The 23861-nt window shown below is 42.5% G+C and overlaps 1 protein-coding gene and 1 long non-coding RNA gene across 13 annotated transcripts in view; one reads left to right on the forward strand and one right to left on the reverse strand.

Annotated features, from left to right (window-relative positions):
• Positions 1 to 58: 58 nt before the first annotated feature.
• The window catches only part of RANBP17 (RAN binding protein 17), a 335841-nt gene continuing 312038 nt past the window's right edge, over positions 59 to 23861 (reverse strand). For 11 of the 12 annotated variants that reach the window (XR_011425471.1, XR_011425470.1, XR_011425469.1 and 8 more), the window contains 3 exons: positions 4599 to 4697; positions 2553 to 2680; positions 59 to 504 (listed from right to left, as the gene is read on the reverse strand). Coding sequence is in view for 9 of the 12 variants with exons in the window: in XM_023617254.2 (XP_023473022.1) it covers positions 408 to 504; positions 2553 to 2680; positions 4599 to 4697 (324 nt within the window). In the remaining 3 variants the exon portion in view is untranslated. Of the gene's footprint in view, positions 505 to 2552; positions 2681 to 4579; positions 4698 to 23861 lie in introns of those variants that run through there. The other variant, XM_070233923.1, reaches the window with a different exon arrangement.
• Positions 502 to 4661, forward strand: LOC111767733 (uncharacterized). The gene is made up of 3 exons (XR_002799535.2): positions 502 to 1520; positions 3807 to 3891; positions 4527 to 4661. It is a non-coding gene; the product is annotated as an uncharacterized lncRNA (long non-coding RNA).

Below are 23861 nucleotides of genomic sequence, written 5' to 3' on the forward strand. Positions count from 1 at the left end.
CAGGATCCATGTTGAAGGCTGCATCTCCAACAAATTCACAACTGTGATTGCAGAATCATTAACTAGCACACACTTAGGTGCAAACCTAGTTTATTATGTTCTTTGGTTAAATATTGTTTCTACACTCTTTCAGAACATTATAAGAACAAAGATAATGATATTTTATAGAAAGACTGAAAACACATCTTTTGTTTTTTCAGAGCAAAGACTGAATTTACATTGTTTGTGCACTATTATAAATTCTTATAATTAGGCTAGACTTATAAAAAGGTAGGGCTTTTGCTGTTGTTTGTTTCTTTGTTTTGAAAAACAGATTCCCCTGGGCTAGCCAACATCACTGTGTTGGGACCTAGACCTACAAGAGTCTCCTGATAAAGGCTGCTCGGCACATGATCAGAGAAGTCGGGTCAGCTCATCATGTCCAGACTGCATGGTTCGGTGCTGCCATCACTGCGCAAGGCCTCTGCGACATCTCTTCTGAAGACAGATAGGTTCTGGGTGAACCTGTGGAAAGAGGAAGAAAGGGCAAGGGCAGTGGCAAGGCCGAGGATATATGAACCTCTAGATGCTAAAGCCACTGTGGAGTTCAGAACCTTGGAGAGGGCCCTCTATCCTGGCTGAGCTCCTTCCTCCCACTTTCACTGCCACCAGCACCTCTTCTCTCCTTCCCCTTCCGGAAAACAAGGGTTACCAAAAAATACACTCTGAACATTTTGAGGGATGCATTTTGTGGTTATACTATTTAAAAATATTTTTAAAAGTCAAATTACACATAGATGGTAAGGAATATAAAGAAAAGAACTGAGGCTTATGTGCCAGGCACTGGGTTGAGTATACATATAAATTCATTTAATCATCATAAATCTTCCCCAAAGTAGGTATTAGTATCCTCATTTTGCAGATGGGGAAATTAAACTTAGTGGTTAAAAAAGAAGGGGCACTGGGTTAGTTAGCGTCCAAATCCTGGCTCCACCACATGTTAGTTGGGTGATCTCGGACGAGTACTTAGCCTCTTGTCTTGGTGCCCAATATGAGCAGCTACCTTACAAGACTGTGGGAAGTGAGAATTTATTAAGTCAAGTGAAACCTTGCCTGCAAGTGCTCAGCATCATGCCTGGTACATGGAAAACACTCAGTCCTTGCTGGCTAGTACTGTCTTTAAGGCAGCAGGCTGTCTGTCTGACACTCCCAGAGCCGCTCGGCTCCACTAGGGAGGTGGGACTCAAATTCCTGCGCCTCAGGAGTTGCAGTTCCCCCTAAGGCATCTCAGACTTCCTCATTCATTAAGTCTCTTCTCCTGCTGGCTTTGCAGGTTCCCCTTTCTGCCTGACAGAGGATCTTGGCATGGAACAAGCAGTCAAGGGAACGTGTCCTGAGTCCATCCAACTCGGTCTTGTATTACCAAAGCCCACGCTGGTGACTCCATGAAACACTGTGGCTACTGGGATGACTGATGATGTGCATTCAAATGGTACAGCATTTGAGTGCTACCACTTTTCAATAAAAGGATGGTGCAGCAGGTAGTTTTTTTCCCCTGAAAATAGTTTCTTTCTCCATTATTCATTATTGTCTGTCTCCTCCACTAGAAACTCCATGGGGGCAAAAACCTTCAACAATTAGTTCATCAGTGGTATCCACAAAGCCTGGGCAGATTCTCAATAAAATTTTGTCAACTAAATGAATGAATGAATTCAGGCATAGCTGATCAGTCTGGGCTCCTCTCATTTAGATCTCATTGGCAACTTACCTGTCTCTGTTCTTGTAAAACCAGCCACTCTTAAAGGTCAGGCAGAGGAAGGAACTAATATTTACTCTGGGCCATATGGTACATGCTTTACTACATTCTGTCATTGAAACATCACAACCAATTATCATCATTTCCATTTTACTGGTGAGAAAAGAGGATCAGAGAAGTTGACTGCCTTACTCACTGCCACACAGCCTATAAAGGGCAGAGATAAAATTTAAATTGGAGTCCATCTGACTTCAAAGCCTATGCTTATTCAAATGCCAGCAAGCCTTTCCATGTCCTTAGTAGCAGAACTGAACTTTCTCTTTGGTGAGGAAGACTGGCTCTGAGCTAACATCTGTGCCAATCTTCCTCTATTTTATATGTGGTACGCCTCCACAGCATGGCTTGATGAGTGGTGTGTAGGTCTGTGCCTAGGATCTGAACCTGCAAACCCAGGCCACTGAAGTGGAGCATGCCAACTTAGCCACTACACCACTGGGCCGGCCCCAGAGCCTTCCTTCTTTTGACCTTTTCAATTAGTTATTTTTCATACCTCTCCTGTTGGATTATAAAGTGCTTAAGGGCAAAGGCTGCATTTTATTCATCTCTGCATCCTTGTATAGTACCTAGCATGATGCTTTTAAGAAAGCAAATACCCAGTCATATTTATTGGATGGAATTAAACCGAGTCTAGGTTTTCAAGGTGTAATAGAAAAGCCACATCAATCTGTGAGCTGTGTTAAGCATAATCCAGTTATTTTCCACAAACCTGGAATGTCTACCTGCCCTAGAGATGCTGGGTCTACGGAGCATTGCTTACCTGTCTCTGTTCTTGACGGACAGGTTCTGCTCCACCCCTTCCATCAGGTTCCTGAAGCACTGGGCAAGGAGCTCCTGCCTGGGGAGAGGCTGGCTGTTTATCAGACTTGCTCTCAGTTCACTGAAATACTATTGGGAGAGAGAACAAGGGTCAGAGCTCTGACTCCAAAACTGGGCCTGAAGAAGGCTGTGGGGCAGGGGCCAGACCAGCTCACATCTGCTTAGGGCTCCTGACTCTCAGAGGAGCTTTTTTTTTTTTTCAGGTCCACTATGAAGTTTAAGCCTTTTGAGAAAATTAAAGCAAGAGAGACACGCCTAGGTATAAATTGCATTATCCCTTCTCAAAAAAGTCTCTTGCTATAATTGTTCTCTTGTCACTGAACAATTTAGGCTGATGGAGCCCTCACCTCTGTGGGGGACCGAGCACATGAGGGTCTTCCTGACTCTCATCCCCGCTAGTCACAGAAAGGCTGAAGGAGGAAGGGCCTCTCAGGCTGAGGGGAAGAACTTAACTAAAAAATGTCCAGGGAGCTCTTCGGGTGACTGAAGGCAAGGCCCAGGGCCCCTCAGGCTTCCCCATCTTCCATGGGTTTGGTGAGTCACTCCTCAAACGACTCCAGGCTTTGTTCCAAGTCCCTGTCCTCCTGGGTCAGGTGGGTCTGCTCTGCTGAGTTGGGGTACTGGAGGGGCTTGTTTAGTTCTGGGAGAGATTTCTGGTACTAAGAAAAATACCTGTCACACCCGGTCACAGAGAACTGCACAGCCCCTTTTCCTCTGCTGTGGTCTGTGGGCTTTTATACAAACATAAGCTGTTTATGCTAAACACAGCTCCTAATCGTCGGAAACAGCCTAATTTCAGCACAAAGACAACATTTTGCCAGTTATGTGTTTATTCTTCCAAGCCCAAACAGCTTGACATTTAATTTCTATCATACATTAAAACAGCTCACATCAAAAACACACATAATTAATATGCAGTCAGACTAATACTTAAATACTATGTATCAGAGGCATTATACTTAAACCACAGTGTCTTCCTGAACAAGATTGGGAATGCACAAAACTACTTATTTTTCCCTTTTATAATGATGCAGTGACTCACACCAAATAGAAAATTATTAGTTTTTCATCCCAAACCATGAAATATTGCTTCCATCAGTAAAGTATAATATTGTGATGTCATAAGCTTTTTCTAAACACTGAATTTGCCCTTATTCCCTCTCAATCATTTTAAAAGAACTGCTCTCTTTTATAGAGCTTGGATTTAAATCACAATCACACCGAGGGAAGATGAATGACAGTGCGACTGAATGTGGCTAAAATTGGATACTTCAGCACAGGTGAATGATGAGACAGCTCTTCTCTGTTTGATATATTTTCTTCTTCTATTAGTTTCCTTCCAAGGCTGGGATTTCAGTTTGAATTTTAATGTATGCGGCTGCCTCTAATCTCACTGTCTTTTTCCCCAGTACTATCTTATTGTATAGACAATTCATTCTCCCGAGCAGTAATGCACTGTTCCTACTGACTGCTGGGGAGACAGGAGTGGGTTCAAGAGGAAGCTGCAGAGCCTGGGAGGCAGCCCAGAGTGGCAAGTGCACTTAAGGACTGGAGACTTGTGCCCCCGGATGAAGGGTGCTGGCTCTGTGTTTGGCCCTGAGGGCTGTCACTACCAGCTGGGGCAGTGGGGATCCCAGATAGAAAAGGAGGCCAAGGAAGGAGCAAGAAAGGTTGTTGCTTAGAACCCCCCTGGAAGAGGGGGAGAGGAGAGAGGGTGAACTTGAAGTGCTGCTGAGCAAAGCACCTGTCCAGCGCAAGGGGGCTCTGTGTTCCAGAAGAGCTAGTCCTGAGGCGTCTGCTTAACTGAAGATCTGAGGCCTTTGGGAAAGGGCCCTCTGAGGGAATATGGCCTCGCCCCAGGGTGCACAAGGTTCCACTCGAGCTCAGTTGGTTCCTCTGTCCTTTGTCGTCACAGCTTGGGCTGGTGTATGGCTTCTCCGCCCTCCCAGTGACCGCCTCCTGTGGATCTTCCTGCAATCACACTCACCTTCTCATTGAGCAGGATGAGCCCCAGGAGAGGCCTTGATACTGACCACTGGTTCCGACAGTCTTCAAAGACAATGGTGTTCATGAGGACAGACATCATCTGGAAGACAGAGTCATAGGAAGACACTGATGCCTTGGCTCAGAGACCCCCCAATCCTAGGTCTTTTAGGTGCTCACCTTCTACCCCCACATCTTGCCAACAGCCGTGAAGGCTCTTCCTGAACAAACAGCTTTGACTTTGGAAACCTATAATGCTGCTTGTAAGAACTCTTGGAAAAGGCTCTCAGCTTCCTGGGGAAGAGTTTCCACCACCAGAAGCCTTGGTGAGAACCTTCTGGGTGGCACAAGTCAGAGGTCACAGTGCCAAGAGGATGAGTCCTGCCTCTCAGCCCTGATATGCTTTCCTCAATGCTAGGTCACCAGGCAAAAGCCCAGCTCACCCTCCCTTCTGCCTCTCATTTCACCAAAGACATCAAGTTATGGAGGGGAAACATCTCTCCAGGAGCCCTCTCAGAGGGAGGAATGGCACACATTCCGTGTAACCTGGGAATGTCATGTTCCTGCTGGCTCAGGCTGTTAAAGGCTTCTCATTCGTTCTTCATTCACCAATTCACTTACTTCTTACTCACTTCACTCTTACATACTCACTCATCCATTCTACTAAAATTCAAAGTCTACAAGACACCTAGAGAAGGTAAGAGAACACAAGCATCTACCACAACCTCTGTCCTTGAGGAGCTAGAAGCTTCCTAAGGCAGACCACCCACCAGAGAGATAACAGGAAATAGGGCTGGGCAAAGTGCTGTGGGCATGCAGTGGAGGGAAGGATGCCTCTGCATCCTTGAGAAGTCCGGGAAGACTCTACCAAGAAGGTAAGGTTTAAGGAATTCATCATAAATATGTTCTAAGCAGAGAAAGCAGCAAAAAAGGAGGTTGGGAATGAACACAGTAGGTTCTGCAATGGTAGGGAACTCAGTGTGGCAGGAGAGAAGAGAGTGGGGCAAGAAGCAAGACCCCAGTGCCAGGCTGGAAGGCCATGCTGCAGAATCTGAACTTCATCCTGATGGCAGTGGGAGCCAGTGATGGGCCTGCAGCAAAAAGAGACATGCTCAGATTTGCACTTAAGGAAGATCCCTCTGGGGACATGTAGAACGTGTACTGTATCGGTGACATTAACGAAGGGAGGCCAGAGACGAGGCTGCTGCAATAGTCCAGGGAAGTCACAGTGAAGCAAGCTTCTACAATCTATGTGGAGCTAATGATACAGTTTCTGCTTTTGGGCTCTACCTCCCACCTCTAGCCCTTCTGTGTCCACAGCTTCAAAGCTCCTTTCCCCCAAGGAGGGCTGGGGAAATGGCGATTATGTGGCAAAGGTTACCACACACAGCATCCCTGACTGGGCTTGACATTTGGTTTTGTCCTCTGGCATTTTTGCAATCCAATTTTTGAAATTCAGCTGTGATCTCAGGCAAGTTACTGAACCTCTCCCTCTGTGTCTCAGTTTCATTAGCTATAAAAAGGGAAATAATAATCCAGCACAAGGAAGCTCTGAGAATCAAATGAGATGGTGGATATAAAAAGTGCTACAAAGAGTAAAAACTGCTATAAACATTTAAGGTATATAATAACAACAGTAATGAGCTTCTTTGTAGCTCTAAACATCTGCCATCCTGTACATCATCATCGTAACAGGCTGGTTGCAAATGAAATCTGCCGATTCCATATTTACTCTATGTCCAGTATCTCTGGGGAGAGGCTAAGGCTTAAGCCTGGCATGTTGAACATCATTTGCGGATCACATGTTGCCATGTACAATCTAACAAGCCACCCAAAGTCATGGAGCCACAAATTAAATTGACAAGCAAAACTAACAGATCCATGGAGACAGTCTAAAATATTATGAGCTTCACAATCTGAAGGCAGAATGGATATTTTAATGGAAAAGATTAAAGTTACAGGCACCAAACTCCTCTAGTAACTGACAAAGCATCCTGAAGTGATGTGCCAATTACTTTATACGGTTCTCCCGTGGATTCATTTGTCTGAATGCATGTATTTATGTCTGTAATAAGTAAGGGGATGTTTGAATAAAATACTTTTGTAAAAATAAAGTTGGCTAAAATGGATGATTTCTTTTTCTTTTTTACTCCTTCGTAAAAGTGGAAATTAGTGAGCAAATCTGCTCAAATGGTATTGATGGGGCAGCTCATTTTTGGAGTTCTTTTTTCTAATAATCCTAAAGTGTATGGGGGAAACAGCTCAACCAATGTGGCAAATTCCTTTGGAGAAGGGCCCCCCCTCCGGAAGAAGAGCGGGTGAAATGCTTAATCCCGTTCCAGGTAGTGTGACAGCTCTGGTGGTAGGCTCTCTGTGGTTACTGACAGGAACAAGTGAAGACTAAAAGGAGAGAGCCCTTGGCAACTCTGCGCCAAGTCACGCTGCGTGAGGGGGCCTCCACTCCCCCAAATTCTGCTCACTTCACATACTGTTACAGAGATGACCGGAATGGTCATTTCAAATTTGTCCAACCCAGGCTACATTTTCCGGGGCCTATGGCCAAAAACATTATCCACTGTATTATCCTAAGCAATGATTCTGCCAAACCAGGGAAGGGGCCACTTGGGAAGGGGAGTCACTTGGCTCGGTCTGCTTAGGAAACACACTCCACACAGCCTCAGGCGCTTCTTCCTTCTCCTTTCTCCTTCCCACAGGCTTCCATATAAGTTTGTAGGAAATTTCTCTCAATGAAGTGAAGCCAACATGGTGTGGCAGGGACAGGCTTTGGAGCCAATCAGAACTGCAGCCGAATTTGGCCCTGCCACTTACCTAACTTGGGTCATTGGCCAGTCATTTCACTTCTCTGAGCCTTTATTTCCTTACATATAAAGTGGGGGATTATAACACCTGCTCTGCAGGGCTGCCATGAGGACTGACTTCTATCATAGGCACTCAATGATGACTAGTGTTTCTTTCTCCGACTATGGTTACCCTCCCTGGCCTGACTCAATGGAATCTCATGGGTCAAGGAAGCACCCATTTCATGTCCTGATTAGGTGTAGATAAATACGATTATATCTCCTGACAACTATCTAACTTCATTGAGAGTTGCAGTAAAAAAAAAAAACACCAAAAAACCAAAGATAGGAAATAGTCCAAAAAAGCACCCCTATTTGGTCTGGCACTTACATTCGTATGGATTTTGAATGATAGCGTTTCTGTTGTTCTAAAAACTTGTAATCTTCCAAATAAAATACAAAGCTACTCTACAAATATCTGACCTGGAAAAGTAAACACAGTGGTGTTGTGTTATCGGGATCTCTGTCCACTCCTCCCCTCCTCTCCTATGCTTCCACCTTAAAATGGGATGTAAAAGCACAAGCACAAAGCCAAGCAGACTCTCCTACTCAACATGCTGGCTCACACTTTCCCTACGTGCTCTCACTTCAGATGCTTCTTGTTCTATCTCCTGATGACACAGAATAAGCAAACGCGTGGTTTCTGTTGGCTGCTTTACTGCTAGATGGAAAGAATGTCCTCTTTCTAAGGAAGCTGGAGGCTCAGTGGGTCTAGAAGCTAGGTAGAGCTGGATGGCTGCAGAGATGTGGCTTGAGTGAGTCTAGGATGATGACTAGTGGGGTCGGGTAGGGAGATTAGTCTGCAAACTGCTGGAGTGCTAGGACCACAGGGACTTTCCTCTGTATCCCCAGTCCCTAGCGTGGCATCTGGCACACATCAGAGGCTTAGGAAACGGCTACTGAATGAAAGGATGAATATATAAATGAATAAATGAATGAAGGGGAAAGGATGAGTGAAATATGAAGAACTAAAGTACAAAGAGTTAATGAGCTGAAAGGAGACTGTACAGAAAACAGAAGTTCCGGCCTCAATCTAGGGCTAAAACCCGAAATGGGTAAATATCTAAATTAATACATTGTTCATTTCCAAGGATCTTGCTTTTGTGTGCAGAGCCTGAGAACTCTTCTAAGCCACTGTTGTCCCTCTGGCCAGCAGCTCCCAGGGAGAGCCAAGGCAGGGGCTTTCAGGTTACAAAGACCAAAAGCAGAGGTACCATCTTTTCTAATGAGAAGCTCTTCTACCTAAGAGTAAGCTGTGCTGGGTGAGTTTTCTCACTGCCCAACTATAATACCTATCATTTATGGAGGGCCTTCTGGGTGCTCAGCACTCTTTTAGGCACATGCATATACTGCTTCTAACCCTCAGCTAACCCTGAAGTAGATATTACCCCCATTTCATAGACTAAAGATGTGAGGTCCTGAGCGAGTGAGTAACTTGCTCAAGGAATCACAGCTATCAGCTACCAAGATGTGAAGTGGAACTAGGATGTGTGCATAGGTATAGCTCAGAGGCCATGCCTGTGCCATCATGCCGGCCTGCTGCCTGCTACCCTTAGGCAGTCCTTTGAGTGAGGACCAAGACCACCAGCAGTGGTGATCGAGACAGTGTGTTTGGCTCCCACTGTAGACTTAGGGAGGAGGGAGAGGAAAGGCTCATTTCTGGGCATGGCTCATTCTTCCACTTTCAGTGGGCCTCCCGGATATGTTGCCCACATGCATCTCCTCTGTTCAGCCACTCTGCCACCTGCTGAAGAGTCAGGCAGCCACTGAAACCCCTGTGATCAGAATCCAGGGCAGCAGTTCCTGGAGAGTTTACAGCAAACCTTCTTGTCTCCCACCTAAAGCTTTTATAAATTTGGTTAACATATTGTCAGACTTCAAGATGAACAACAGTAGACATAAATTAAGACTGTCTCTGGAAAATGGTCCACTGAACACTTTCCTAAAAATAATGGCTTTCCTTCCAACAAAAGTACCATGTACATAGCAATTTAAATTAACATCATAGAAAACATTAGTAAATTAAGCTAATTTCCTTTGAGTTATAATACTCCCTATAAAGTAAACACTTTTCAATGTTAATCTTCTTCGAGCATACTGAATAACATAAAAAATATTCCACAAAGTTCTAAGAAGTAGGTGAAAAAATTCAAACTCCTCCCTTTTGCTTCCCATCTGTAAGAAAGACAAAATAGAACCTGAAGTGATGATATGAACCCTGATCCTACAGGGGTCAAATTCTCAATATATTTAGGGAACATCAGCTCTTCCTCTATCTCAGCCTCTTTGTTCAGGGTTACATGACATTTTAGTTATTCTGAAACTTTGCTGTCTATTGATCAGGGAAATGGAAAATGGGAATGAGGCAAGAGTATTCTGTCTTGTCCAAAAGGTGGTGGAAGGAGGGCCTGAGAAGGAGGCTTTGGTTTAGACAAAGGACGAACAGACCACAGAAAAGGTGAGAGACCAAAGCATCCCCGGCCTGGGTATAGATGGCAGTGGGGGAGGAAGACAAAGCAAGGATGGTCAGGGCTGTACCCAGGAGGGTATGTCTGCACAGTGGGGCTCTGTAGCTGTTGGGTGGGGGGCCTCAATGGGAAGAGGGGTAGGATACAAAACTATCTGTCCCTTTGGCCAAGCTGGATTGTCCTTGATTTTGAAACAATGAGTTGGTGATGTTTTGAGGAACAACCAATAATAAATGCACCGAACACTCAAGAGCTGCTTCTGAATCTCAGGAATCGTTTGGCACACGTAATTGGCCTTTCAGAAGGCCAGTGAGAGAGGAAGGGGAAGCTTGGCCCTAGCAACAACAATAGAAACAACAAAACAAAAACAGGATTGCCTGGATAGTGCAGTATGATCTGAAAAAGCAGAGAAACCTTCTACTCCTCTCCACAGCAATTTTTCCAGAGCCCCATACCGGGGTTGAAGATCAAGGATTTGGGAGAATCTGAATACTTCTGAAGGAGGAAAAGCTTCCAGATTTTCAGTGCTCATGGAAGTAAGGGAGTTGCTGTCATTACCAAGGGCTGTTCCTGAAGCCACGTGCACAGAAGATATTGAAATGCGATCCTCCTCAAATTAGATACTAGTCATCTTTAGGGAAAAGGAATCAATTGTTCTCTTCGTCTGCTGTCTACGGACGCGATATTAGTGGAAGGTTATGAAAAATGAAAGTAATGGACAAATAAGCATATATTTTCCTGCCTGGATTAACTAAGCCCCACTATCTGAGTTATATTAACCTTTTAATATCTGTACATACTGAGCACATTTCTAAGTTCTTACAGTGTCTTTGCAGCCTGATTATAGAAGCAAGTATTTAGCACTTTAAATAAAAAAAAAAAATCAAACAAAATGCAAGATGAGGTGAGCCTCTTTCTTAAAGAAACACGGTTGCGATCAATTATGGGTGACCCATTCTCCTCTGGAAAGTCATTTGGGAGTCCTGCCTCTTGGCCTCTACACAATGCCTTGCTCAAAAGCAAAAAGGCTTCTTGGCAATAAGGTGCCGCAGGCCTGGTTAACGCAGCCGGCTTTGGTCACATGTTAGCACTGCATGCATCCCTCTAACCCAACAACACCCTCCTCCACCCCCGCCTCACACAAAGCTAAGGGAAGCTCTTTCTCCAAGTGATAAACTGCCTAGAATATTTAAAAACCCTTCCATCCATTGGAAAATCTAAGGAAATACACAACCCAGTTTTGCTGTTGTTTCAATTTTCTCCATTACCAACATTACCCCTAGTTCTCAAAACATTCATTTTAATCATAGTTTATTGGGGAAAGAATTACCTGCCATGTCTCCTAGCTTATAAGAAAGAAGATAAAGTTGGAATGAAACTTCAGGATTAATTAATTGAGAGTACTGCATGTAATGTGTCTATTCTGAATGTTACAGTGCACATCACAATGAAAACAGTTTTATTTTCCATGGTTGAAATAAATTATAATAAATAATTCATTTCAATGGCAGAGATGTACTGGAGAGCAACAGCAACAAAATTGACTACACTACACTGTGTGTCTTATTCTTGAATCTTCATTATCCATTTGAAACTTTTTACGAGTAGTAAATCATATTTCAAGTGGCTGCAGATCTCATAAAGCAGCTTGCTGCATTAAAATAAAGCCAGAAAACCTGGGGCATTAGAAGGCCGCAGGGTTTGCTACTCAGCAGTATGCGGGAAACTTTTCCTCACTCTTCTCTTGCCAACATCAAACACAACACTTTTCAATTTGATGGAAAAATTAAGCATCACTTGTCAAAAATATCACCTAAATTTCCTCTGGGTAGGAATGTTGGGAAAATCTGTATGTAGAGGAATAGGTTTCAACTCCAAAGGCATTTTCCTCTAATTTGTGTTCACGTAACACTGCTATTTCTAGTTTACGGTACTGCCCAAATGACTGCACACGGTCAGCTTCTAGAACCTCGAATGGCCTATACTAGGCTCTGGGGGTCCCCAAATTAGCAAACGTATATAAGCTCAAGAGAGACTAACAAAGGCACATGTGTCATGATTCTGTCTAAAAAGACCAGCCTATCTTCACAGGATAGGTGATATTTAATGTGAATCTTAAAAGATGCATATAGCATCCTGGGGAAGTAGGACATATTAGGAAGAGGAAATGAAATGAGAAAAGGCACAGGCGACAGGGCTTGGCATGTCTGAGGAAGAGTGAGACCCTGTACAAGAGGCTTTTGAGAGAGACCTTCTTCTGAGTGGAAAGGAGTAGAGCTGAGGGTGAGGAGAAGACTGGGCTGAGTCCAGGTTATAAAAGGTCTTTCATGTCATGCTGAATGCAGAAATGAGTTTGGGCCAGAACATAAAGGGTGGCCTTCAAAGGATTTTTAAATAATGATGAGGTCTGTGATTCAGAACAATAACTGATGGGGGACTGGAGAATGGCAATGATGGATAGGTACTGGAGGCAAGGCAACACATTTAGATTCTACTGCAAAAGTCCAGGGGAGAAATGATGAGGGCCATGGCAAGGCTGTGGTAGCAGAGACAGAGAGCAATGGTCAGAATCCTTGACTGCATACCCCATTTTCTTCCTAGTCAATGAAATCTTTCCAAGAAATATAACCTGACACTGAAGCTGCACTAAATTCAGAGCTTTAAGAACATAGCCTCAAATTGAGACTGCCAATGGAAGGAAGGGGTTGGATGGTAGGCTGCCCAGCAGTGCTACATGTAGTGGAGAGGTGGCTGCTGTCTAGCAGATCAGCTGTTCAACAACGAACTCGTGGGATAAGGAGCAGTGAAATGAATCCCAAGCAGGGTACATATATATGTATGACAGAGGTGATTACAAGCACGTGGATATTAAATACTCAGTGATAAAGTAAACTCTCACTGAGGCCGTTCAAAATCAAGGCAGGGAGTGGGAAACAGCATGCTACTTTACTGAACAGTCACCACAACCTTTCCCAATGAATACCGCATTTCACAACCGAAGAACACGAGGCAGAATGGCACGACAGCATCTCACGCAGTCGTCAACGCAGAGTGCAAGGAATATTGAATTTCATAATAACTATATTATCCCTACAGTAGAAGGTTCAAAGTTTCACTGTCTTTCGTCTGTCACTACATTCTCCCCGATTTCCTGAAGGGATTTGGTTAGATGTTCCTAAAAATCTTCATAACCAACGGTGGAGGATTATTTTATTTATCATGTCCAAAATGATTATGTGTGGGGAGAGAACAGTATTTTCGTGGAAAATTCACAGGGCCCTCAGAAGCCTTTTACATTAAAGATGAGTCTAGAGTTTACGTTTAAACCACAGAGGACAGCGTGCTGCCTTTCAGTTTTGAGGGTTTTTATTTATAGTTGTCCAAATGGCTTAGAGAGTGCCGGCCAAGAGGCCGGGGAGATGATTCAAAGATGTCACTGAGATTTGGACACTCTTCTGCCCTCATAATTACACAGGAATCCTAAGGAATGACAGCAAGTACAAGTGCTGGGAATAGAACCTAATTCCTTGATTTGTTCCGACATTTATTGACCACCAATTTTGTGCCAGGCTCTGTGTCAGACCCTGGGGATATACAGACAACAAGGGCACAGTCCCAGCCCTCAAAGAGCTCACAGTCCAGTAGGGGAGGAGATCAGTATATGAAGAATGACAACACAGTGCAGCAAGTGCCACCAATAGAAGCCTGTACAGGAAGCTTTGGGAGACCAGAGGAGGCTGACAGCTCTGCCTAGGGCTGGGAGGCAGGCAGGGAAAGCTTCACAGGCGAGATTTGATCTGTTGTAGAGAGCAAGCAAAGTCTGACAGGTAGTCAGGTGGGAAGAAGGGCAAGCAGGTGCAAAGGTTTGGGGAAGTGCTTGGAAATGACTAGCAGTTCCGGGGGCTGGAGAGGGTACATGGGGAGTGGTTGTGGCAGATGAGGCTGATTAGGTAGACAAGGGCCAGATCTTGTGAAGGGCCTAGTAATGTGTGCTAGAGAACATGAACTTTACCCTGCAGGAAGTGGGGTACCATTCAAGTTGAATGAATCTTTCTGGCAGTGATGTGGAAGGGTGAACTCCTGGGATAATCATTCTCCAGAGGGCCTGAGCCTTTAGGAGGCCTGGGCCGTCTGTCTTCTCCCAAGAAGATGCAGCTTTTTTCCTGTTCAAGGATTGGGAGGCCCCAGATCCGGAAGGTTACCTGCTTGGCTCCTGTGCCTCAGTCAGGATATATCTCGGCTTCTGCCTTGCTGGCTCTGTTGCCAGTACCCTGAGCAATGGCACTGCCATTACTTGCCTTGGCCCACAGCACATAACTTAAAAGTTTCCCCTGTCAGGAATGGTTCTCTTTGTCAGGAAGCTTTTTATTGATGTTCAACCTTCATTTTCCCTTTCTTAATATTATCCCATTATGACAATACTCCATTGTGCCATGCTAAGTAATTCTCTTTCCTCCTTGGCATTTACATCTTCCAAGTATTTATAGACTTATCAAATGCCCCATTTAGTTGTCACTTAGGCAGGCTATACATATTTAGCTTCTTTAATCTGGCCCCATAAGCCAGCCCTTCCATTCTCCTAAATCACTTGAGTTACTTTCCTCCAGGTTTCTGTCAATTTGTTTCCAGCTTCTCTGTAATGCAGGGGGCTCGGTATAAACATGGGGTTGGGGAGGGAGGGCTTGCTCCCTCTGTAGGGTAAGAGTACATCATTTGTCTAGGGTGGAACTTCTCCCTTAAAGTGCAGACTCCAAAACAGGTCAGGTCTCTGGAGGGGCTGTCAATTCTTCTTGTTATCTATTAGGTTTCTTTCACCTGCACATGTTTCAAGTCAAGACTATTCTATTATTAGCTCTTATTATGTGCTAAGTACACACACATACTGAGTACTACTAAGTGTTGGCTATTGCGATAGGGACTTCTTCCTTCTTTTTCCCTCCCTCTTCATTTCTCACACTTATTCATCGCTCAAAGAATTACTGAGCTCCTACTATGTGTCAGGCAAGGTGGTACAGAATTGAATAAAATGTGGTCCCTATGGCCCTAAGGAGCTCATGTAGCCTAAGTATTTATTAATCTCTTATTGCCCACCCATCAAATTGTTTCCTTCCAACCTTAAGGGTCTCAGAGAAATCATCCCTAAATGCACTTAACTCTAATTGATGCTTTTAGTTCCCCGAGTGGAACTTCTTTGCCCCATCTAAAAGGAGATGCTAGGTTAAGTATAGGCATTAACACAGAGCTTTGCTTAGGATTTTTTTCCTGGTGGGTTTCTTCGAGGCCTAAGAGATTTCTCTTCAGGCCTTATACTTTCCTTCGCTGTCCTTCTTGACAGTTTATTTCATGTTCTTTGTTCATAAGACTTCAATAAGTGTGCATTTGAATATTTTTCTTCTCCATGGTACCAATGTTCGAAGTTATGGGGTAGGCTGAGGGAATGATGGAATGGGAGATCTCTTAAGACCGTGAGTCTTGGCTAAAGTCTTGGAGAGTCTGGGCATGAGATACAGGAGGGAGTAGTTCAGCTGCCTGATCCTGGGGGTCAGTTAAAGGAAGATAGAGAATTCCCCTGGTTGAGGTGCTGTTATCTTCAAAGAGGTGAAATAACTATTCCAAGGACATGGTTAGGAAGTAGACTAAGTGGTATTCAAAGCCAGGTATACTGACTGCAAAATCTGTCTGTTCTGATTGTTGTAAAGTAGAAAATCCTCAACAAATACAGAGAATCTGTAATTAAACACCTTTGAAAGGAGGATGGAGTTTCATCAGTCTGAAAGTACTTAAAGTCTGTATTTTCCTAAGCATGACAAGGGATACAGAAGTAACATGCAAGAGTTCTTCTGGGTTGCAAAGCATATAAAGCAGCATCACCTCATGAAAGTTCAGAGGATTAGGGAACCATTACCTTGTTCTTCAAGTAGTGATCAGACAGCAATCAAATAAGTCTTCCTTAACATACTATATAAGCTCAAAGCTGCATCAGGGGCTACTGCTGGTAAAACTTTCCAAGAGTTAAGATAAAAATGAATATGAAGGATGAATTCACATCTCTAGTACACTAATATATTTTGGGAAAATTTCACATAATTTACCTTTCAAGTATGTGAAAAACCAGTAATAACTGTAAAAAGAATAAATCATGCCATCACTAATCCAATTCTCACTTTATACTGTGCCCTTCTTTCAAGAAACTCAAAGAACTTCTCATACCATTCACAATGCCACTCATAGAAATGAAGGCAAGAGAAACCCTGTCATTTATCTTGCTGTCTCCCTTGGACAGAGATGAACAGATAAGAAGAAATGCCAGGAAGGAAGGAAGGGTATGTTAAGGCCCTGGAAGGCCTGGTATGGTGAAAACTGTGTGAGATCTAGAGATAAGAAAGCCTTAGTTATATTCTAGGCACTGTTGTTTACTGGCTGTGTGACTTTGGCCGAGTTATTTTGTCTCTCTGAACCTCTGCACACTTCTCCCATACAGGTACTGTGGGATTAAATTTGTTGATGTACCTATACTCCCAGGTTAAAAAGTATCCATGTTGGCGCTATCTACTCATTAGGGTTGTTGTGAGATTCTGAAGAGACGTTAGGTATGAAGACATTATATAAATGGAAAGAGTTACAAAGCTCATTTTCACTCCTGCCATTGCAAGACAATGCCTGGAGTATGCAGGAAGAGTGAGAAAAAGTCAGTTTGGGGCCAAGAATCAAATCCACACCACAGGATGCCTCCTCCCTGTGCAGTGTTTGTGACCCTGAGAATGCCTGTCACAGAAAGAACTCTAAGAAAGGCAGAACACATGGCTGGGAGGAGGAAGCCCCAAGTAATCTGGCTGAAGTCATGGCCTTTGAAACCAAATCATCCTGTGAAATGAAGTCCTGGGCTGGGGATTTCCTGGAAAGGATGCTTGTCACATTTATACATATGAACAGCAGGGATATGGACAGGGATGGGGACATAAGCGACTGGGACCTGCACACTGGTTTTCAAAGTGACGGCTAATTTTACATATTTATTGAATACCTTCTCTGTGTTGGGCGAGTCTACACTCATTGGTTCATTTTGTCCTCACAACTTCCCTGAGTCAGGAATCTTTTGGCTATGAGGGCAGCAACCACTGCAGACAAAACTAAACTTAGGCCTAAAAGGGGTGACTTGAGGACCCCTGGACTAGGCAGTGCAGTCAGCCTCTGAAGGGCTTGGCACTAGGCACAAGAATGCCGGCAGGATCTTTCTCAGTCACTTTCTCTCTGGGGCTGCCTGGTCTCTCACTGACAGCCTTTCAGCACGTCTCCTTTTTCGTCTCGCTGTGGACTGGCTACTTCTCAGTATATGGCAGGGAATGGCTGCCCCATGGTTCTTGACTTTTCAAATCTTCAATTCATGTGAAGACTAGAGACTGACCAATATCTTTTAAATACGTTTCTATATCCAGGGAAGAAGACTAACTCAGCCCACCTGGGTCAGGTGTTTACCTCTTGTCCAATCAGTTCTCAAAGAAAGGGATCTTCAGCTCAAGGATTTATGAATGAATGAAATGTTGTGTGCCTCCTCTTGTCTTACCCTCCATCCCTACTAATCCTGTTTCTAGGCCATTTAAAAGTAGTACTGTATAGTAGTTAAGAGCACAGGTTCTGGGGCCGGCCGAGTGGCGAAGTTCACGTGCTTGGCTTTGGTGGCCCAGGGTTTCGCCAGTTCGGATCCTGGGCATGGACATGGCACCTCTTGTCAGGCCACGTTGAGGCGGCGTCCCACATACCACAACTAGAAGGACCTGCAACTAAGATATACAACTATGTATGGGGGTGGGAGAGGGATTTGGGGAGATAAAGCAGACAAAAAAAAAAAGATTGGCAACAGTTGTTAGCTCAGGTGCCAATCTTCAAAAAAAAAAAAGAGCACAGATTCTGCTACTTATTAGCTATATGATATTGGGTGAGCTAGCTAACTTCTTAGAGCCACAGTTACAGTATTTTGATTATAAAATAGAGTTAGGTTTGCCGGTTTGGATCCCGGGTGCGGACATGGCATCTCTTGGCAAGTCATGCTGTGGCAGGCGTCCCACATATAAAGTAGAGGAAAATGGGCACAGATGTTAGCTCAGGGCCAGTCTTCCTCAGCAAAAGAGAGGAGGATTGGTAGCAGTTAGCTCAGGGCTAATCTTCCTCAAAAAAAAAAAAAAAATCTGCCTCACAGAGTAGTGAGACAAATAGAAATATACCATATACATACATATACATACACACACACACACACACACACACACCCACACACACACATAAAGCACTAGCTCACAAGCCTAGCAAATGACAATTATTTCTACTACTTTTTCATCATAATCATTCACCATCATACTCCTCTGTTTGAGTCTGAGGTTGTCCTTCCATAGTGACCTCCTAATTCCTAGTGACCCTGCAGGAAATCAGGTTTCTGTTACAGGATGGATGAAGAGTGTAGACTTTCAAACAGGAGGCATGAAGCTTCTTCCATTTTGCAATGGTAGGTAAGGGAACGTTCCTAAGCCAATCTTTCCTGCTCAAAGTAGTCAGCCTCTTTGTGATATCCACACAAATTTAGGATCCTTCTGGTGAGCCCTCGGCTGGCTTGGATGTGACGCAGGAAGATGATCTCAGGTGTCATCTTCACATGTCACAGAAACGCTGCTCAGAGTAGAAAGACCGCACTTGTGTTAAAACTTGGGAGTGCAAAGGAAATCCCAAATAATTTCCGTTTGTGAAATATGGATAAATGCTGCTACCTGTGCTGTGTTAGCATAAAAAGGCAGATGTCATCTGCAGGGCTTTCTTTTTCTGAGAATTACTAAAAAAACAAAAACAAAAACCACTGAGAGTCAGCAGACAAAACTGTCCCTTTAGAACACAGACTGTTAAAACACTTTGCCAGACTTGGTGTCAGTACTGAATCCATGGATTAGAAATTTTCCTTGCAGAGGCTTTAAAAAAGGATACATTTAGTGAATTCTTTTCATCCTTACTTTACAATGATAGCCAATTATGCCAATCACTATTAAAGAAGAGGCTAAAAACCATCTTGCTTGCCATTTGCCACACTGAGTCAGAGATTGTTATAAAGCATGCCTAATTGTCATTGGGCTAAACCTGTGTAAACAGCACTTTCTCCTTATGAAACGTTCTCTGTCTGCTTTACATGAATGTGAAGGAAAAGGTATGGGCATTGTTCATTTTTTACAACTCCTTTGCTATTCTGAGAACATTTGCTGTAGACTAATAGCAAAACTGACTGTGCTAAACTGTAGATAAAGAATGATGACAGACTGCAGTCCCCTTAATTCACAGAGAAAACACTAGGAGCCCCTGGGAATGTCAAATCAAGCCACTGGCACCCAGTGACTTTACGTTAAGTCACAAACTACATCATATTTTTTAGTTTAAACACAAAGGCCATGTGACTTATTTATTTGAAATTCTTCTTTATGAAGAGCTGGCTCTTTTTTTAGCTCCTTGGAAAACATTATAATTCCCCTATTCTATAAACATACAAATATAATTGTAAAATGACATCATTCTGTTTTCATTTAATTACCCCTGAAATGCTTTCTATTTAATATTCATTACTCAAAAGCTAATTTAAAAGAGAAAGAGATGCGACTTATTCAAAAAGATGTACTGTCATTCACAGCAATAGTTATCTAATATACAGAAGTTAATAAAGCAGATTAATCTACAAGTCCCTTTAAGCCATTCTTGAGTTTTGAACAACTGCCTCTTTGACCTTTCACCTTCATGCTGTGCACCAGTAGCAGGTGCCAGCTGTACAGAAATTATGGCTGTGCATTTGAACGCAAAGTCTTTTCTTACTTTGCTTCTGACCAGCAGCTGACCCTGCAGGAGTGATTGTTTCTGGTGCCGGCCTAAAGGCTACATAAACCAGTAGCAGATAAACAAAAGGCTACATATACCAGCTGCCTTGCCTAAGGGTACCATCCCAGGCTGACACCTCCACTCCTTCTCCAGCCTCCCAAATTGCTTCTTGTTTGTTTCCATACGTGCATTTCATCCTTGTTATTTTGTGCGAGGGGTGGGCATAGGAGAAAACCCCCCAAAACAACAAAAAAACCTGTCCCTTCCTTCGAACTTGACTTTTGAGTATTCCATGTCAAACTGTGCCATTATGATGCTAATCTAGGCCTGATTTAGCAACTTTAATAAGAGGCTAAACCCTCTTGTAATTAGATAATAAAATTTTATTATGTATTTTAATATTAAAAGTCCTAAAATCAAACTCTTCAAATCATACACTGGTACAGAAGTAAGGTACTTAAATATCACAGCACCAGAAAATGGGGCTGAAAAAGAACATTGTGGCTAATTTTTCATTCTCAGAAATGTAAACACGGAATTCCTATGTGGTGGCAGTGAAAGCTCCAACACTCTTAATTATGTGCAGGGAAGAATGAATATATTCAAGTATGAAGCACACTGTACCATTTCCAGCAACAGCATGAGATGGCTTTGACAGTTATTTCTTGGATACAAATTACACAAGTATAAAAACAATCCCCATAATGATTAAATGCAGTTATGTACATAAGAGAATACCACTGCAAATGGTAACATATTTAAATGCTTTTCCTTCATTAAAAAAATTATATATGATATTAAACCATCAATCACTGCTGAGGCACAGGAGTTTAAATGTATTGTCACTGGTTGAAATAAATGACTTGGAGACTGAATTCTGGCTCACTCAATATGGTGTCTGAGCTGTTGCTTAGTCACCCAACTCTCTGCTGGTTTGGGCTACATCTGGTGAATTCCATCCCTTTCAATTAATAAGGCAAGTTACGCTATCAATGGATTACATCTTTAAACTGTGCTTAGAGGTAGAAAAACACATGTTCTAGTGAAAAAAAAAGACTCTCTCTGTTCCGTTAATCATTTGGAACAACATTTGAAGTACTTATTTCTTTCTTCATCCATGTTTAGAATGAAATTTTTTTGTGGAATTTCAGCAGGCTATTATATAGTATATAGTGATAAAATCTTATCTTAGCATTACCTTTTAGTCTATTATGTAGTAATCTAAGACCATGCTAGATTTGATACCTAAAGTCACTGCCTGCAGATTGTACTTCTGAGAATTAATTGTTTTTGGTTTGTCTTGCAGACATTCATTGACCATCACAAGGTGTCAGGCTCTGCTAGGTGCTGGGACAAGTATCAAGATAGAGATGGATCTTTGGGGCAAAAAAGGTACTGTGTAAAGATAGGTGTCATGGTTATAACACTAATTTGATGATTTATAAATCAAGGATAGGTTTCTATTTTAACTGGTTTTTCTGTTTTAAAATACCATTTTTTTGGTTACAGTTGAAATAGTCATTCAACAAATATTTGTATAACAAAAATGAAATCAAAATGGCAAAGACATGGTATATAACAAAGGATCTGGACTATAAGCATCATTCTAAAGATGGATAGACAAATAATTTTATAATATCACAGATACAATGCCACTTAAACAAAAAAAATCAGCGTTTTTCTATTTTTAAAATGATTAACTTTCTAAACTGATCTTTCACAAAGTCATCATTCTTAAGAGTTTTACTCCCTTATGGACTTTTACCACCTGGCTGTCACCTAGATACTTTTGTCCAGCCTTAGTCCTCTTAGATATTCTGATTTGATCCTTAGTAATTAGATCGTACGTGTGCACATGCATGTGACTGAACTGAACTTTATTTTTGCCTCAAACAAATCTGGTTATTTTGAAAATAAAAAACGTTTATGAGGTGTTAACTGAGTTTCATTGCCTGTTTACTGCATCCCTTCTGTATGCAAAGATACAACCGAAATGCGATAAAATGCCAATTCAGTAGAGACCTAAGTACAGAGTTACATGGAAAAGCAAAATAATGGCATCCTTTTTAAACAACTAATCAAAAAAGTGTGCTTCAAAAATTACCAACATCAGAAAGAAAGAAAAATATCCCTAGCAGCGCCACATGGAATGACTGTGAGAAATATAAGGGATGATGCATCGGGAGATCTTAGTTCTGAACTTCTCTAAGAGTACATAATACAGAGTGGAGAACTGGTAACCAGACATACAGTGCTGGCCTGCAGAATGTTTTTATTTCTTTGGCTTTGTTTTTAATTTCCAATCAGTGGCCAACATTTAAAAATCTGGATTTCTGACTTCTCTTTGGGGGGCTATCTCAATGTATCTGGCAGCACTGGGTCTTACCGTCTTACAGGGCAACAGTTATCTGGAGCTGTGGGGAGGTTGTCCCCTTTAGACAGGGGTGTGTACTCAACTTAGGTTTCTTTCTAGTCTACTTCATTTAAGTTTTCTGCTTGGCTTTATAGGAATATTAGTTTGTGATCCCTTGTAGAATGGAAAAGAGAGGGAGAGGCACACTCAAAGAAACTCAGGTGTCAGTCTCAGACTTGCCAATGTGAGAGGCCCTTCAGAATGATCTTCAGAGCTAATGGTACTCAGGAGTAGAAACTTCTTTTAGAAAAGATAAACTGTTTACAACAAGAAAGAGATGAAAAATGGCATACTATACTGATGAATCAGTGGTGGGAGGTACGAGGAAGCCTGGAGATGTGCTGGGCATGGGGGACAGATGCAAAGCACTTGTTGCTTCCCCAACTTCATTTCACACCTGCCACATTGATTCTCTCCAGAAAAATGAAGTTAGAGTACATCTCAAGAGCTACCTCAAAGGCATTAAAGAAAAGTCACAAAGGAGCATCATGAGCCAGTTATACTATCAGACTCTGACCTTCTTAAGGATATATGTCGTACTAAATTTTATAGCCTCAATGTCTGGCTATAGAATTAACGATTTGGTATGGGTGTAGAATAAGAGAGAGGAAGCTCTGTTAGCTCTGCCTCAGTGATGGCGGGAGCCACAGGGCTTTTCTGTACCAGCTGGCAAAGCAACCTCCCTCTCCCTTGCCCATTGCCTCTTTGGGTCACTGCCCATCTGTTTCCTCTGGGCTGCAGCACAAAGTTGGGGTATAGGATGACTGCTCTAAACAATTCTACCTTAAAGATGGCCCCAGTGGGACTTACTGGAAGCTCAACTTACTTGGTTGTAATGCTCAAAACATACATACTACTTCAGATTAGCAGGCACCAACAAACTGTTGCTCTGTGGTTAAGCATGTAAACAGACCTAGGGTAAAATTTTACTTTTTCCAATTATTGACTATGCAACCTTGGGAAAGTTACTTAAATATTTTTGTGCCTCAGTTTTCATATCTGTAAAATGGCGACTGTAATACTATAGCTTCACAGAGAAACTGTGATGATTAAATGCATACGTAAGGAGCTTAAGCTAGTGTCTGCATATAGTAAGCACTTACGTTTTGCCAATGCTATTTTTTCCTAGACATGAATATGTAATTACTCACCTAGATTGCTGTGAAGAAGACCAAGATTGCAGGAGCATGTGCAAAAAACAATTTGGTCATGAAATGTGAGTTTCTGTTTTCCACTTCTGGTGTCTAAGGACCTATCCTTGGCTTCCTTTAAACCCTTTAAATCCATATTATCCACTGACCCAGTTGTGAATGTTCTTTCGGTGTATTTATAATATCAATCTACTGACATATTTTTGATAATAAAGTTTCAAATCAACCAGACTGAGCAAATGGGTCACGTGGAAGGCATACTTTCTATTTAGGGTTCACTAGAAATGTCTTTAATAATATCAGAAAATCTAGATAATTATTTAAGAGGACAAGAGACATGAATATATTTCATCTGCTTGCTTCCCACTGTGAGAGTCGTGCTAAGGTTCTATAGGCCAAAATCCTAACATCAGTTAAATATGTGACTGCACTTTCTCCTACTTACTATTACAGAATGGAATCTTAAGTATGAAAGATGTCTTGTATAGTATGTCAAAATGTTGAGCAATATCATTTCAATCTAAACACAGAAAT

The sequence above is a fragment of the Equus caballus genome, chromosome 14 (assembly GCF_041296265.1).
Source record: "Equus caballus isolate H_3958 breed thoroughbred chromosome 14, TB-T2T, whole genome shotgun sequence".
In the NCBI taxonomy this organism is placed as follows: Eukaryota; Metazoa; Chordata; class Mammalia; order Perissodactyla; family Equidae; genus Equus; species Equus caballus.